This window comes from Epinephelus moara, chromosome 20 (genome assembly GCF_006386435.1).
Source record: "Epinephelus moara isolate mb chromosome 20, YSFRI_EMoa_1.0, whole genome shotgun sequence".
In the NCBI taxonomy this organism is placed as follows: domain Eukaryota; kingdom Metazoa; phylum Chordata; class Actinopteri; order Perciformes; family Serranidae; genus Epinephelus; species Epinephelus moara.
The window spans coordinates 45,965,210-45,982,445 of NC_065525.1; the positions used below are offsets into that span (position 1 = coordinate 45,965,210).

Sequence of the window (17,236 nt, forward strand, 5' to 3'; positions counted from 1 at the left end):
CATGCTAACGTTATTAGCACAAGCCTATGGCATTTTACATTGTATAAATTAGCCTAGCAGCTAGCAGAGATTTCCTCTGCTCATATTTCAGCCAGGATAAATCACACACAGTGTGTGGAGGCTTTATTGTCTTCACAATTTATTGTTTCTTATCTGTGAAATTAAAGTAAATCAAAGCTTTGTTTCCACTGAGGGAAATGGTTTCAGCTTACAGAGACAGACAGGAGGTCTGCGTCACTGTGACGTGGAGTTACATCTCTGGGGAGGTGCACGTCAGGGTACAGCGTTGACTCGACGCAGAAGTATAAATTCTGCTTCAGTCTCACGTCCATGAGTTTTTCTTTACATCCCTTTAACCAGGATTAAAATACGTGTGCCTCCTGCACACTGCATGTGGAAGATAAAAACAATGTAATGACGTGTTNGAGACAGACAGGAGGTCTGCGTCACTGTGACGTGGAGTTACATCTCTGGGGAGGTGCACGTCAGGGTACAGCGTTGACTCGACGCAGAAGTATAAATTCTGCTTCAGTCTCACGTCCATGAGTTTTTCTTTACATCCCTTTAACCAGGATTAAAATACGTGTGCCTCCTGCACACTGCATGTGGAAGATAAAAACAATGTAATGACGTGTTGGAGAATGAGTGAAGTTCAGTCTGAATCTAACGCGTATAAAAGGCTTCAGAGTCTAAACAACACTGGTTTAGTGTTTCCAGTGTGACACGCAGCAGCAGGAGCAGGAGCAGGCTGTGGTTTTAAACCCACAGACTGCAGCGGTTTCCTCCGTCTAACTTGAGCTGGTACTGTATGACATGTGGATTCATATGTGACAAACAGCCTCCACACAAAACACAGCCTAAATTTGTCTCTGCCCTTTTTCACACAGAGGACACGGCGGTGAGGCGAGCCGCAGCAGATGGCCAAAAAAAGGCCTCCTATTTTCACAGAGTGCTAATTAGAGGCGAACCACAGCTCACCTTTAATGTGAGCCACAGACTGCTCTTAGCACCATTAGCTTAATGGGCTCTGTGAACAGCCTGTAATGTTTAGCCTCAGCGTCGCTCTGGAGTTTAAGCATGTCAGAGGAAAGGACAAGAGGGGTCTGATGCTCCGCCGATCCATTTATCAGCACAGACGAGACCTGAGCCGCCATCACCCAGAGAAACTATTTAATTAGATGCATTAATAATTGAACTAATTAGCTCCCATGTGTCTCCCAAATGAAGAGGGAACCCGCAGCTTCACTCGCACCTCATCAGTTGATTAATTAGTCGGTTGATCGTTAGCTGTCTTGATGGCCTGTATGCGATGAGATGAGAGGGCGGATAATGAGGGAATTGTGGGTCGATGGTGCTGGTTAATTAGTGTGACCTGATCCTGGGGCCATGTTAGAACAGTTGTTTATGCCACAGCGCGTAATGAGCACGATTCACAGCCTCATCATGTGTTTGGCTGCAGCGCTCTGTTTATGGATGCCACTGATGAAAATCACTGTAATGTTCCAATAATCAATCAGCTGGGACTGAAGACGTGTCCGTGGTGATCGGGTTCAATCTGAATCTTCACCTCTCTACACTCGTGTGACTCCTCAGGACAAACTCACAGCAGCTCTTATTCATGCTATCCCTAAAATATTCTTATATCACTATAGACGTCCTGTGGTCGCTCTGTTTCCTCTGCAGTTTTCTGTCGTAGTCAGGACTTGTAGTTTTATAGTTAAACCACAGGCCATAGGCAGAAGTGGACAAAGTATTCAGTCCTTTACTTCAGTAAACGTATCAGCATCACAGTGTGTAAATACTCTGTTGCAAGTGTTTTTATATCACAGCTGCAGACCATCACTATTTTGTGACCATGGAGCACCAGTGTGACATGCACATATATTAATATATAACTGTGGAGCTGTTAGTCTGTTTCCTGCTCACAGTTAATAAATCATCACGGTTAGTGGCGCTGCTGTAACAGTTTTACTTAATGAGTTTATCGATAGTGTGAGCAGGTGAGGTGTCTTTGTACCTGTGGGGCTCCAAAGCACGACTCACAGTTGTATTTTGTGACCATGGAGCACCAGTACAATCTGCAAATACTATTAATACATAAACTGGAGAGCTGTTAGTTTGTAACCAGCTCACAGTGAATAAATCCTCACATTTAAAGGTGGTGCAGGAACAGTTTAACTTTGTGCTAACTGCCAACAGCTAACTGTTGACAGGAAACTTCACAGTAAAAACATTGACACTTCCTGTCCAAGACGAGCCAGGTGCTTCAAAATAAAAGCACAGACGGTTCCATTTTGATTTATTTAATTATAGCAATACTTCATTGTAATAGTACTTTATTAAACTTAATTATATGACAGTTACCACTTTATTTAACTTTAGTGTAACTGTAGTTCATTTAATAATCTTGTATTTTAGTGGTGTAGTTTACAGGGGATTTTAAAATATCAAGATATTTATTGAGTACTGCCTAAAATATATTGCAAATTTTTTTAAAGCCATATCACCCAGCCTTAAAATCAACTAATACATTATGATGTAATATTACAGATAAAGGAAGTGAAATTAGCCCCGCCTTCATCGGCTGTGACATTCAAGAGATGTTCACATAAATGCCAATCACTTTTTATAGTTCAGTAACATCATGGATGTTATTTTAAAATTAGGCATTCAAGTAATAAATTACTTTTGGTACTTTATTATAAATTGATGTTGATACTTTTGTACTTTTAAATTTTACATGTAACAGGTGTAATGTATCTAAGTATCTCATATTTACTCTGTACTGTACTTTATTGCAGATCTGAAGTACATATACTTTACTGAAGTATTTTTTAATTTACGTTACTTTTTATTCAGAGGTAAAAACTGTGCGTTTTACTGACTCAACAGACGCAGAAGATTTTATGTTATTAATATTATGACATCATATCATTCCTGTTTCTTCACCTGTGACATGGCTTTTTTTTTTGGATACAACTGTGTCACGTAGAGTAGAAAGAGACGCAGCCGGGCCGGTGCCGGTGGTGCCGGTGGTGCCGGTGCTGTGTCTACAGGGCGCCGCGGAGATAATTGGTGTCCTTGGTGTTGAATAAGCTGATTGTAAAAGAGCTGAGGCCCGGACCCTGCTGAATAATTGATTCTATCACATCTGAGCATAATGACTTTATATAATTAGCACGCAGGGAGGAGGAGGAGCAGGCGGGAGGAGGAGGAGAGGGAGGGAGGAGGAGGGAGCTGTGTGAGGAGGCTCAGTCCGCACAGAGGAGCTGATCTGAGAGCAGCAGCAGGCTGTGGACACACTGAGGACAGATCAGAGGACACACTGAGGACAGATCAGAGGACACACTGAGGACAGATCAGAGGACAGATCAGAGGACTGATCAGAGGACTGACCGGGACCGGACCGGTGGGACCGGGAGACGCTGGTTTGTCTCTGCTCTGATGGCCGGTGTGTGTGAGCTGCTTCCTGCGGAGCTGCTGCTGCTGTGAAGTTTGAGCCTCAGCCTGTCTCACCCTCCTGGATCTGTTGGACTGTTGTGACGACAGGATGGTGCTGGACAAGGAGGACAGTGAGTACAGAGACATGTCTGTCTTCATGCTTCTTCTCTTCATGTTACACACAGAGAGGTCTGAGGACTGTCTGTCCTCCAGGACTGTCCTCCAGGACTGTGACAGAAAACAGACGTTGTCTCCAGTTTTAAAGACAAACTTTGTCTGTGATACTTTTATTAAGCTGAATGAAGAAGACTGAAACTCAACTCATATTTTCAGGCATAATGGACCTGATATTGACTTCTCACATGTTTTATACTCCTGATTACATCTGTTGATAATTATTATTCAACCTGACTGTTTATTTTCATTAGATATAACTATAATTTACTGACACGCACCACAGTGTCTGTAACATGTTTCTTCACAGTTGTTAAATCTGTCACTGAAAACATTCATTTAGAAAGTTTCTGGATTATCGACACCTTTGATCATTATGTTAAAGAGTAACTAAACCCTAAAACCATTTTTTTCAGCTGATAATCATTGTTTCTGGTTGTATAGTCGTGTTACTGACTGATCCTGCTCAAAATATTGAAAACTGTTGTAGACTGTTGAAAATCTACATTTTATTTTAAAAATGTGGTATGGAGTGCCCTCTACAGCTTGAAATCTGGTTACTACACTTGAATTTACATTACATTACATTGGAGGCGAATGATTCTTTTTCGAGGCGAATGACGTCACTAACCGTCCACACTAAAGCCCGCCCTCCTCCCTTTACTCCTCCCCTTACTATAAAACCATTCTGTCCGCAGAGAGAGCCGAGCATCGGGGGGGGGTGTATGTGCGGCCGGGCCGCGAGGGAGGGAGGGGTGGATGGATGCGGTGGGCTGCTGCTCTGAGCCCAGGCTCCCAGAGAGGGAGAAATAGAACCGGCCGCCTTCCCTTCTGCCCATGTGACACAGTTAGGGGCGGTTTTCCAAGCCACCATCGGCACAATGAAAATAAGTCGAAGTGTGGAGCGGAGGAGAGGGACCTCTCTCCCCGCAGCGAGGGACAATCTTAACTCCGCCCCCTTCCTCAGCCGCTCGCCTGTCTCACCCCCCCCCCCCCCCCCTCCTTCCCTCAGCTCCGCCTATCTTTTCTGAACTTTTTGAAATCAAGCTGTGGGCGGAGTAATGCCCAGAGAGGGGGGTTTAGTTCCCCTTTAAAGCTCCAGTGTGTCGGATTTAAATATAATCTGATTGTTGTCTTTTCTTCAGATGAAAATAAGACTAATTGTGTTTTTGCTACATGTAACGTTGATTTGTTGGTGGAGATGAACAACCAGCAGCTCAGCAGCAAACACACTGGTAACATTAGCAGCTAGCTGGTGGAGCTTTCAGGAGTTGGTGGAGACCAAAAACAGAGCTAAAAGTCCCTGCAGATCACACTGACTGGTCATCACCGCTCTAATGGTTTTGTTCTTGTTCCCTCAGAATGAGCTGTTTATATCTACACAGGGAGCAGGTCCTCGTCTACAGAGATCACCATGTTTCTACAGTAGCCCAGAGCGGACAAACCAAACACTGACTCTAGATAGAGACATTCATGTTTTTGCGTCGGCCACCAAAGTTAGCAGCCCCTCAGTGACAAGCTTTCAGATTTTATTGGCGCACGCCATTTTTGGCTTTTGTCTGTACGTATATTTTTAGTTTGGATCCTACCCACTGTTTTATAGATGAGACCTCTGATCTGTGTGTTTCTGAGAGGAAGAGACCTCTGTGGATGATTCAGCTCCTCAACAATCAACACTGAAGGAATCCAGGAGAAGTTTCAGATGGTTGTAATCTGTAATCTGTAATCCTCCTGAATCTGACAGACTGGACCTTTAATATTCCCATGAACGTGGCCGTTAATCATGATTGATGTTGACATATTCCTGAGCTTTTCTGATTTAACCCTGTGTGTCTCTGTCCTCGTCTCTCTGTCCACCTGTTGGACTGCTTCCTTCCAGGTGTGTCTCTGGTGTCCCTCCAGTCCAGAGAGAAGTCGCGGGGCTGCGCCGGCTGTAATGGGAAGATCCGGGACCGTTTCATGCTGCAGGCGCTGGACAGGTTCTGGCACGAGGACTGTCTGAAGTGCGCCTGCTGTGACTGCCGCCTGGGCCGGGTGGGCTCCACCCTCTACACCCGCGCCAACCTCATCCTCTGCCGCAGGGACTACCTCAGGTAACCACACCCACCTACAGGTGTATCTGGACTGAGAGACGGAGTAAGAAAGTTTGCAGATAGATTCTGTTAAAGACTGAAGGACTGATCTGAAGCAGACTGTTGTGACTGTAGGTCCACTCAGGATGAATTAATCTGAACATTTAGATTATCAGAAATATTAAATTAATCTGACAGTCCACCAGAAACAGTGACCTGTGACAAACATGAGGACAGATTTAAACATCACGGATCATTTCAACACAAACAGTGAAGCATCAGCTTTCAGGTAACGTTCCACATGTAGATAACTGACAGTGTGAACCATCGAGTGTGTGTGTGTGTGTGCGTGTGTGTGTGTGTGTGTCAGCTCACATCAAAGTGTTGATGAACCTTCAGGCTGATTCATGAAGCTTCAGTCAACAGGAGGTGTTTCATGTTTCTTAGAGGTTCACAACAAGTCCTGACATGTCTCACCATGTTTGGACTGGAGTCTGTTTCCAGTCGTCTTACTGGGACTCTGCAGTCTGTGTTAAAGTCAGTAAAGTGGACACACACACACACACACACACACACACACACACACACACACACACACACACACAGACGTTCTGCTTTGACCTGGACCTGAGCAGGATTCATGCCGTGTCGTTAGCTGCTGGATTTGCATATTAAAGCAAAAATGTTCTTCCGCTCTGCTTTTTCTGGCCACTTTGATGCCAACGTGACTTATTAACAGTGAAAAGAAATGAGACGACGGAGGCTGAGGTCAGCACAGAGGAACCACAGAAACATACGTGAAGGTTGGATTTTGCCCTGAGGAGCGACCACGTGGCGTTTTGTTGAGGTTGGATCACCAGAACCAAGATGTTTAGGAATAGTTTAGCACTCTGGGAAATATGCCCGCTTGTTTTTTTGTCGAGAGTTTGATGAGAAGCTCGACGCAGCCTTCCTGATTACGTAGGTTATAAACAAATGAAGCTCATGATGCTGCCGTACGTACCGCCATTACTCTGAGGACAGATGTGGTAGCTTGGGCACGAATATCAGCAGGCTGGTCCTCCCTCGCTGCGACATGTGCGTCATCATATTTAAAAAACAAAACGTAACTTCTCAACATCTCGAAAAATACAAATATTAAATTAAAAAAAGTCAAGTCCTTTCAGGGCATCTGTCTCAAGTCAAAGTCAAATCTCAAGTCATGAATACCAAGTCAAAGTCAAGTTGAGTCTTTCATCAGTGTTAGTCAAGCAAGTCTCAAGTCCTCAAATTTGCGATAAGTCGGACTCGAGTCAAGTCTTGTAACTCGAGTCCCCCACCTCTGGTTTTTACTACACGTTTGAACAAACGAGACACATGACAGTTTGATAAGAGAGCATTAGAGATGCTGGTGGGTGGGTTTGTTAGCGTTGGCTTTTATGCTAAGCTAAGCTAAGCTAAGCTAAGCTAACTGTCTCCGGATATATTTTTATTGGTTGTTGTTAAAACAATCCAGCTAATTAATTCAGTACCAGGTAATAAAACGTACATGCTTTTAAAACCTCCAAAACCAACTGCCTCATTCAGCAGAACTCCGTCACACAGAGTGAAGCTCGTTCACAACCGCACGCTACAAAGTCAGAGTCTGTGTCGCACTCGGCTCCGTCTGCGAGTTGTGTCTGTACCCGTGTGTTTCAGCTGTTAGAGGTGCTGGTGGCTGGATTTTGTTAGCTCTGAAGAGAGCCAGGCTAGAGGTTTCCCCTTTGTTTCCAGCCCTTAATGCTAAGCTAAGCTAAGCTAAGCTAACTGTCTCCTGGCTGCAGATACATATTTATTGGTCTCAGTTTTTTAACTTTTGGCAAGAAAGCAAATAAGAAATAATTTCTTTGAGCTTATAACTCTTAGTCGAGGAGAGTGAAGAGTCTTGTGATGGAGGTTTATAACCCTTCACACACTGACAGCTCTCACCACAGACCCTTCAGATGAAGATAAATGTTTAAACATCGTCTGAACCCGACCTCTCGCCACACTACGAGTGTTATATGTTTTAAATGGACTTTAAAGAGTCTTGAATCGTGAATCTTGATGACACTTTTCTACACAGAGCTGCAGCCGCGGCTCAAACGGCCCTTCTGAGACTTATCTGGCTTCATTTAGTGAAATAATGCCGTCTGGTGTCAGGTCAGCAGGAGAACTGCTGATATCTCGGCCACATTGCTGAACTCATGTGTTAGTCTCATGTACAATCCAGCTGGATTTGGTTGGAGCTAAGTCTCTCATTAGCCGCGCTGCACTTAAGAGACCAAAACCCCTTCTGACAGTTAAATTGGCTCGATTGCCTCCTGTTTTCCTCATCATTGTGAGGGCGCAGACCAAAAGCCTTTGAAGAGCAGGATTAAAACCATGTGATTTCTTTTAATTGGACCATTAGTAGAGAATTAGCATTGAGCTGCGTAGCCTCGTTAAGGAGAAGGAAAAACCCACCAGGTGCCTGCTCAGGACTCGAGCTCGTTAGATCAGAACATTCGCTTAATTAGGACTCGCTTTTGTTCCCGTGCTGGTCACTTGTTTGATGACGTGTTTTCATTTGTCGTCTGATATCTGTGGGAGACAAACACTCAACACTCAACGCTGTCCTCCCTTTGCTTTCTCTGAGGATGTTGTTTTTCACAGCGGTTCCTCCCAGACCTCCTTTTTTTTCCTGGAATATGGAAATCAGTAACTTATCTTCATGTGTCGGGCTCTCGGGGAGGTGAAGCAATCTGCAGCTGGTCAGCAGCACTGAGTCACACAACACAGCGCTTGTTCTCAGGTAGTCTGAGGACACAGCTCACACACAGCGCTGCTTTCAGACTCTCAGGTTTGTTCCTGTAATGTGTCCTGTAAAGCAAGAAAAACCATCTGCTTCTTAAAGTCACATTTTCATATCAGTCCATCTCCGTCTAGCTGCTCTCTATCAGCAGCTGATATAAAGCAACACAGATCCAACTTATAATCAGTTTATGACAGCTTTTATAACTCTGGAAACTTTCATGGTTCACAACAAGACAAGAATCTAAAGTTTCCTGCAGCAGCTGATAAAAACAAACAAACTAGTGTTTCTGACTCACAGAACAACGTTGTTACGATGTGGAGGTGGTCTCACATTATTCCAGGATGGCTGACTGCAAAGTGAAGTTCAGACCAAAGATTTTCAGACTTATTTTGTGGCTGAATATAATTTGTAGCTTCTTAAAATCTGAGTGAGGATAGTGACAGTGAGATACTGGCTACAGTGAGGAAACAAAAGCAGTAAACAGGAAACAGTCCGAGCGCTTGTGAGGAGGCAGGTTGGGCTGGTGGGCCGAGTCACGTGTTTGGATCTGTGTGAACTCTGAGTCATTTTAAGACCCGTCCTCATGTTTCTATTCTTAAACTTAACCACAGTAACTTTACGTTAATTACACAACTGCTGTGTACTGTCATTGAACTGTTCTGTGAGAGTTAGGGATGTGAATCACAAGTGCAGTGTTGCAATATGCTGAGTATTGCGATAACACTGACTGCGATATATTGTGATTTATTAGATTTTTCGGTTGTACATTTTTTCCCAAAACTTCTTCAAAAATCATCATCTGTTTTATTTAATAAGATAAAAAGTTTTCAGTCTCTCAGTTTGACTTCAGTCATTTTTATTGCAGCAAATTGTATGTAGAGGACTGAAAAAGCTCTCAGTTATGACTCTTATCAAAAGTTTAATTTGTACTAAAATCAATAATTTGTGTGTTTAAAATTTACTATTTGCTCTGAGTGTGAGATAGAGGGGCGGGTCTGTTTCTGGATCTGCTCCTATACTCTTTGTGTCCGTGGTGGCGGGCAAACAGAGATGAGTCAACACAATCTGTAGTTTGAGAGCTGCAGATTTGTTCTGGCAGAGGAGCAGAGAGATGTGAGCGCTGGTCAGATGGAGGAAACTTTACCACAGTTCATTTTCACAGACGTGCCACACTGCTCTGATGAACAGCTGGTTGAAATCAGCAGATCATCCCTAAAGTAGCTGCACACTGCTCAGTGCTAATGAGCAAATGATAGCATGACAACTTGATGAATGCCAACATGTCAGCGTGGCTGTAGACTCTGGGTCTCGTTAATATAACTGATGTAGCCGAGCGTCCTGGATTCAGCAGACGGTGTAACAGCTCCAACAGTGAACGCTGCCCGTTCAGTTTTCTTCACACCAAAACTCTCACACAAGCACAAGTCCCCAAACTTTCTCTGCCCTACGGCAACTCAAGAGGGACACACAAACAGAACAGTCGGTGACACTAACGTTAGATTCAGATTCAGATTCAGATTCAGAATACTTTATTAATCCCCGGGGGGAAATTGTTTGCTCGACTGTTAAAGTTGTATTTTACATTTAAGTCCAGCAGCAGCGGCTCTGCAGTTTAATTCTGTCTGTAGTTTGTTGCATTCATCTCCTGTCATGTTATAATGTCTCCTCCTCGTACTGAGACTCATAACAAAGCTGATGGGAATGTTTCCTCACACTTGGCTGATCTTAACTACGTGTTAGATCAATATGTTGTGATGTAACGCTGCATCAGTATCAGCAGCAGGAAATACAGAGCAGATACTTTAAAACCTGTCCTGTCCTGCTGAAACATCTTCAGGCCCGTCACTGTGGTTTTTTTTCCTGTGGAGTTTTTGGCAGAAATGTGTGTGAAGTGCGTCCAGACTCCAGGTCTGCCTGTCGCCCTGTTTCCCTCCGCAGGCTCTTTGGGGTGACGGGGAACTGTGCAGCCTGCAGTAAGCTGATCCCTGCCTTTGAGATGGTGATGAGAGCCAGAGACAACGTCTACCATTTAGACTGCTTCGCCTGTCAGCTCTGCCGCCAGAGGTAAGATTAGGGGAGCAATTAGCCAGGGAGATCAAATTCAGTTGACTTATCTGGGAGGCGCTCTGCTGAGCTCACTGGTCATTATGGGGCGAAGCATTGTAATCAGAATGTGATGAAAATTACTGCGCTGTTTCAATCCTCCAGGGGGTTCAAACTATGTGTATGGCTCGGGTAGTTAATCAGTCAGCAATCATGCAAGATTAATTTTCTGATTATCATAGCAGTGCTGAAAATACGCCTGAAATGCTCCTCGGGGACGTCATGATTCACTTCAGCTCCAGAACACAGACCCAGTTCCATATTTTTATTCCTCTCTGCAGATTTTGCGTGGGAGACAAGTTTTTCCTCAAGAACAACATGATCCTGTGCCAGCTGGACTACGAAGGAGGCCATCTTAACGGCAGCGCGGAGAGGCCGTCTCAATAAGAGGTAATGTTCTGATGGCCATGAATTACAGCCCTCTGACAGCCTGAACTAAAACATGCACACAGATATCTGGAAGACATACGAGTGAACTCACAGAGCTCATCCCAAATATGACCATATGTAGACATGAGGCTGCTGATGACATCATCATCCTCAGATATGTTGGAGCAGACTGTCTGTGGACAGAGTCTGTTTTATGTGACACTTAGTGTGAACACATACGTTCAGTTTGGATGAAGATGAACTGACGTCAGATGATTTCATCCATGTTGTGTATCATGTGGATATTTAAAACACACAGACGAGTCTGATTCATTAAAGGTCCTCGAACATCCTCTCAGTGAAACGGATAACAAGGTTCACCTTTTAATGTCTACGGTTTCAACTAATGAAGGAGCACGATTTCAAACATGGTTTCAATCTGTACTGAATACTAATATGACTTTTATGCTTTAGGGTGCGTTCACACCTGTCCTGTTTGGTTCAGCTCAGTCAAACTCAGGTTGGTTTCCTCAGTGTGGTTCCTTTGTGCAGGTGTGAACACACCAAAACAACCGGACCAAGACCTTCTTGAGGAGGTGGAGGTTGGAGCCGCGCCTCGTTTTCAAACTGTATGGTTTGACTAAAATGAATAATGACGGCAATATAGTCCACGATGAGCAGCGCTAAAATCAACCTGCGTAGTTGTCCCTCCATTGTGACATTAGAAAGTGTCACATTTATCTTGCAAGTGTACTCTTCTTCAACGTTTGCTTTACTTCCTGGATTTTTCCCACATGGAAATTCTGACCAATCAAGAGCAGCTTTCTCACACAAGGCATTTGATCTGGTCCTCTTGTAAATGCTGCCGTGAGAACACCAACCAACTCTAGGCAATTATACAACTTTGGAACAACATGAGTCCCTGATTCAGACCAGAGGAGACCACTCTAGGGCTGACAGCAGCCTTAATCTCCACTGATTATTTTAAAACATCAGCACTTAATCAAGTGACTGTGTGACAGGGGAAAACCATACATGATTACGCAACGTATTCTCATAGAACCGTTCGTATATCCTACAAATCTGCGCCCCACGTAACGTTAAGCTACAGAGGTCAGGTTCAGGAAGAGAAACATGGTTAGGACGTTCCTTAAAATGACTCAGAGTTCACACAGATCTGATCACATGACTCCATCCACCACCCCAACCTGCCTCCTTACAAGCACTCAGGACTGCTCACTGTTTACTGTCATCAGCACATTGGTCACATGATCGCAGCCTTTCAAAATATGTAGGATATACATGATTCTGGGTGGTTAAGGCCCAATCCCAATACCTCCCATTGTCCACAACCCCTTGGCCCTCAAAATGAAGCAACGAGGAGTAGGGGTTTAAATCTATCCATAGGAATTGGGACACCACTCACTACGTCACCGCGTCGGTTACGTTCACGCATATGCAACTATTTTAAACAGGAAGCTGCGAGCCATCTACATTTCCAACCGGCATCTACAACGGAGTCTCCAGTTGAGTTCATCCTACCGATCGCATTTGCTGTATTCATCATGCTTCGTTTGATGAACGACATACGACAGGGGACTTCTGCTAGCTAGCTAGCTAACCAGCTAACATTACAAGGCAGCATAGTTATACTAGCTGGCGTGTTATTGTAATGTGAAAAATCCGACAATTTTCCAGAACAGGACAGATGACAGATGTCAGATAGTGCGAGCTAGCTAGCTAGCTAACATGCAACCTGACTTGGGTAATGTTAGCTAGCTGGCTAGCTTTCTGTCAACTCCAATCTAAACATCGTGAATAGCAATAAAAAATTGTTTTAATGTTCTCTACACAAATACACAGTTATTTGAAAACGTTTTTACAAATGTTTATTTGCAAAATTATACGTACATGTATGAACTTTTTTCCCCATCTGTTGCTCGGTGGTAGCCATGGCAACGTCTCCCCCTTGCTGGCAAGTCAGCATCTGAAATCCCTCGCTCCCAAGGGCTAGTTTTATACCCACTACCCCTCGTTATGCCCCCTACCCCTACACGCAAAAAGGAACTGGGACACCACTACCCCTTGCGGGAACGCACAAATGTAGGGTAGGGCTAAGGGGGGTATTGGGACTGGCCCTTACTTTTTATAGGAAAACATATGTAAAGTTTGTGAGAACAGTCCTGATAATGACTCACATCGACTTCATATCCAGATGCAGCAGGCAGCTGTTTTTACGCCTCTGTGCCGGCGACAGCTGTGGCTGAAGGCTTTATGTTCAGGTTGTTCGTCCATCCCTCCATCTAATAATTATTATTATTATCTGTCCCATTCTCATAAACACAATATCTCAGGAATGCCTCGAGGGAATTTCCTCAACTTTGGCACAAACGTCCACCTGGACTGAAGCATAGACTGTTTATAAAGATGGACGACATGACAGCTCTGCAAAAGTAAAGACAAAACATCTCCAACACCTCCTGGTCAACCTGGTCTCACTCTGAAGTCGCCTTCAGAAGTCGCCAACCACCTGTGATTGGTGATGTGTGGCATCAGACAGTGACGAAACACAGAAAGCAGCTGGTCACTATACTGTGTAACGGCGACCAGCTGCGTCAGGGGTAACAGCGGGACAACAACATGAGTCTGAGTATCAGGATATATGTCTGAGTCCTCTCTGCTGCCTTTAAATGCAGCACACTTTCTTCTACGTAAATCACATTTTCTCTGGAGGCCTCTGAGTTTGCTTCATTCTGAAACGTCCTTTAAACAGGCTGTTTATTTAAATCTTTAAACAGCAGAGAAATAAATCCTGTGGCAGTAGCAGCTCGTCCTTTGACGGGCGTGGCCGTGGTCGGCTGTGAGGGCAGATGAGAGACGTTTGAAAGCAAGTGCAGCGGACACCACAATCTCCACAGTCATGAAGGTTTCAGGGTTCAGAAACAGAGCCTGAAGCCACCGGCAGCCCAACCCATCATTATGATACTAACTGTACAACTACAGTTCATAAAACACACCACACCGTGCGGCGCTGGAAGTGCACAGGGTTTTTTCCTCCGCTCGGTTTTTAGGTCCTGCAGAGTTCATGTTGAAACAACTTTAGACTCTCAGAGATCATTTTTCTTCTTCTACAGAAACATCCAGAGGACATGTTGTTCACTGAGTCCAGAGCTGAGAGCTGAAGCGTCTTTAAGTGTCATCTACTGAGTATTTAGTTTGGATTGTGTTAAAATGGGAGTTGACTTCAGAAATGTGGCTCCACTGAAGCTTTTCTGGCTCCCAGATGCTCGAACTCTAAACTCTGCTCTCAGGACCCAAATAACTCTGTAGATGTTGGACTGTTTATAGATTTATTTAAACTTTAGTCAAAGACTTATAAATGTGACCGCTGCTTTTTACATGTGTATTTTTCTTGGTTCTCGTCCTGCTTGAATTAGACAGTAACTTGTTTTACACGACCTTCATGACCCCAGGTCTGAACTGGGACTGAACTGAAAGACATTTCTTTGGTTTGTTGCAGCTGAGATGAGTTCTCTTTCTATTATAGTTAATAATGTTCTTTGACTTCCTCTGGTGACACTTTTCATTTCTTGTTCATGTGCTGTTAGAAACAACACGAGTATATTTAGAACCAGTCCACACAGACAGGGTATTTTTAAAAACAGGATTTTCCTCCTTAGTACTGAAAAAATGAAAATGCACAACAAGTCGAAGCACTGTCAGGAGCATGGTGATATAACTCAAACCTTAAGGCCATGCAAAGGAGGAGGAAGAAGAAGAAGAAGAAGAAGAAGACCGATCAGAAGCCAGACCAAAAGCGTTTCCCAGAGGCCACCTGTAGCTGTGACCCTCACCTCAGTGGGGGAAGAACTGTACCTGACAACATGGTGAGGACCCTGTAAAAACAGGGCTGCCGACAGAACAACCTACAGGCTGAAAAAGTTGAGTTGTGACTCAGACTTGGAGCGAGCAATAAGACATGGTGTTTGGTTCTTTGACTGAATTGTTGCAAAGATCTACAACCTATGAAACAACTTGTGAACGCACCTCAGGAAAGCTCAGAGTCCACCTCACAGGACTCTCCTGATGCTGATCTGTTTTCTGATAGTCAGAGTTGATGTGTCGTATCTTTGGAAACAATAACTGAATATGATCCTTTTTGCACTCGGGTTCTGATCTCAGACCGACCAAACTCCCCGCCGGATCAGAAAACAGAGCAGCTCTCCTCCCATAGGGCTTTCACACCGGCAGGGCACTGGCACGGTTCTGGTTCCCGAACCCAATTTTGAACCGGCCGGCGCAAACCTGAAAAGTCGGTTTCCAGCGGAACCAAAAAATAGTTGGTTTTTCCTTGCGAACTGTGACATCATAAGTGGCCGTGTGACATTCAAGGCTGTGAAGACCATAGATATCTATAAAAACACGAGCATATACTTTTTACATACCATTCGCCTTATACGTGATCGTCTTCTATGTCTTGTCATCATCAACAGTTGGTGCATGCTGGATTGTTGGATGAAAACAAATAACTGGAGTAACAAAGCGAAAGCTTGCAGATAATCTCCATGCGATCTGTCATTTTGCTGGCTGCTGTGTTTATTTCCGCCTGAGTGACGCGGAGTAACGTCCTTCCACTTTGGTTCTGCTTAAACTGGTGTGGACACGGGCTGGTTAGCCAGACAGCACCCAGGTTCTGAGACTCCAGAACGGAGCCAGAGCCGGAACCAGAACCGTACCGGTGCCCTGCCGGTGTGAAACACAGCAGCAGCGCTAACATCCAATGACGCAGGATGATTGTGATTGGTTTAGAGGAACAAAAACAAGTCAGAGTGTTTTATTCCCACTGCAGCAGAAACATAATGTGATTCCAGATCTTTATGTAATGTTGACATGAACAGTGCTGAGTCTGAGACCACCTCATCAGTGATGCACACAGTGTTTCCAGTCATTGAAGGTTCCCTGGGGCCGGTCAGGACCTTCGTTCTACTGCGTCCACTTTAATTCAAGATGATTCAACCTGATATAATCAGAAGGTCTCATTAAAATCTGAATGACATAAACATTCAGAGTGAAACAAACAGGAAACAAGAAGAACAAACAGGAAACAAGAAGAACAAACAGGAAACAGTTTCTGTAGTTCGGCCGAGATCAGTGAGAACGTCTGAGATATATACGTAATAAAGACTTTCCACACACTTCTAAAATGCTGTTTCCTCTCACACACCGTCACGCTTTGGTTCAGTTTTATAACGAGACCTTGTCGTATTCTGAGCATCGTATTTCCTCTGAAATATAATAAAAAATTATTGATTGATTTATTGTGTTTTTCCAAAAGTGAAAATGTGTTTTCATATTAAACAGAGTCTGGGATCAGAAGTTAAACCACAGTTTATTAACTGTTATTAGAGGACATGAATCTGATCACATGTTTTTATTGAACACACTGCTTCTTCTTCTTCTTCTGCTTCTTCTTCTTCTTCTTCTTCTTCTCTGCAGATCAGCGCAGAACGACTGAGAGCCAGCTGGACGATGAAGCTCACAGCAGCAGAGTCTTCATCAGTTTCCTGTTTCAGACATGTTTCCTCTGACTGAACTCTTTGTTATCGAGCTGCGTGGAAACATTTCAGACGGGCCAGAGGTCGACCGGGACGTGAGGATGAGGAGGATGTTTGATGTGGATGAAGATGCTTCGGCCCTTCGTCTTCTTTTTTATTTTAACATTGAACACATAATAATCTGAAGAGTCTGTTCACCAGAGTGGAAATTACACACCAGCTGGATGAAGGGAACAAGTCATCCGTCACAGAGAGAAATACTGAGCCTGTCTCTGACTGTCAGGTCGCTCTGAACGCCGTCCTCCTCTGTGGTCGACTCCGCCCACCAAAACAAACTCCGACATGTTCACAGGTGTAAATACAGCTCAAGGTCCTTCGTCTCTCTGAGGACTGGACTGAACGGAGCTTTGAACCCGACACACTTCAGTTTTCACTCTGATCTCAAACTGTTTTTTTCTTCTTGACTAATTAAAGTGAATTTTAATTTCAGTTTGTGAACTCATTATTTGTCGTGAGTGACATCAGAGGGAGGAAGTGACCTAACCCTCCCCTCAGGACAGATTATTGGACATATACAAAATAAGAATTTGTCTGATATGGTTTTTCATTGGGATGAGTGAGTACACCATTATCTGTATCTGTATCTGTGTCTGTTCAACCAACTAAATGATCTGTATCTGTACTCCAAGTGGGCGGGGTTTAAATCTAAAGTGGGTTGGGCCTAACCA

General features: G+C 44.1%; 1 protein-coding gene and 1 long non-coding RNA gene across 2 annotated transcripts in view; one reads left to right on the top strand and one right to left on the bottom strand.

Annotated features, from left to right (window-relative positions):
* Window positions 1-10,408, bottom strand: part of LOC126408628 (uncharacterized) — a 13,807-nt gene extending 3,399 nt beyond the window's left edge. Inside the window, exon 1 of the long non-coding RNA XR_007571913.1 lies at window positions 8,151-10,408. This is a non-coding gene — a long non-coding RNA (uncharacterized LOC126408628). The remainder of the gene's footprint in view (window positions 1-8,150) is intronic.
* LOC126408625 (rhombotin-1-like) lies at window positions 3,235-16,997 on the top strand. The gene is made up of 5 exons (XM_050074295.1): window positions 3,235-3,572; window positions 5,495-5,708; window positions 10,420-10,545; window positions 10,866-10,974; window positions 16,450-16,997. The coding sequence occupies exons 1-4, from the start codon at window positions 3,551-3,553 to the stop codon at window positions 10,969-10,971; spliced, it is 468 nt and encodes a 155-aa protein (XP_049930252.1). The 5' UTR covers window positions 3,235-3,550; the 3' UTR covers window positions 10,972-10,974; window positions 16,450-16,997.
* Window positions 16,998-17,236: the final 239 nt, after the last annotated feature.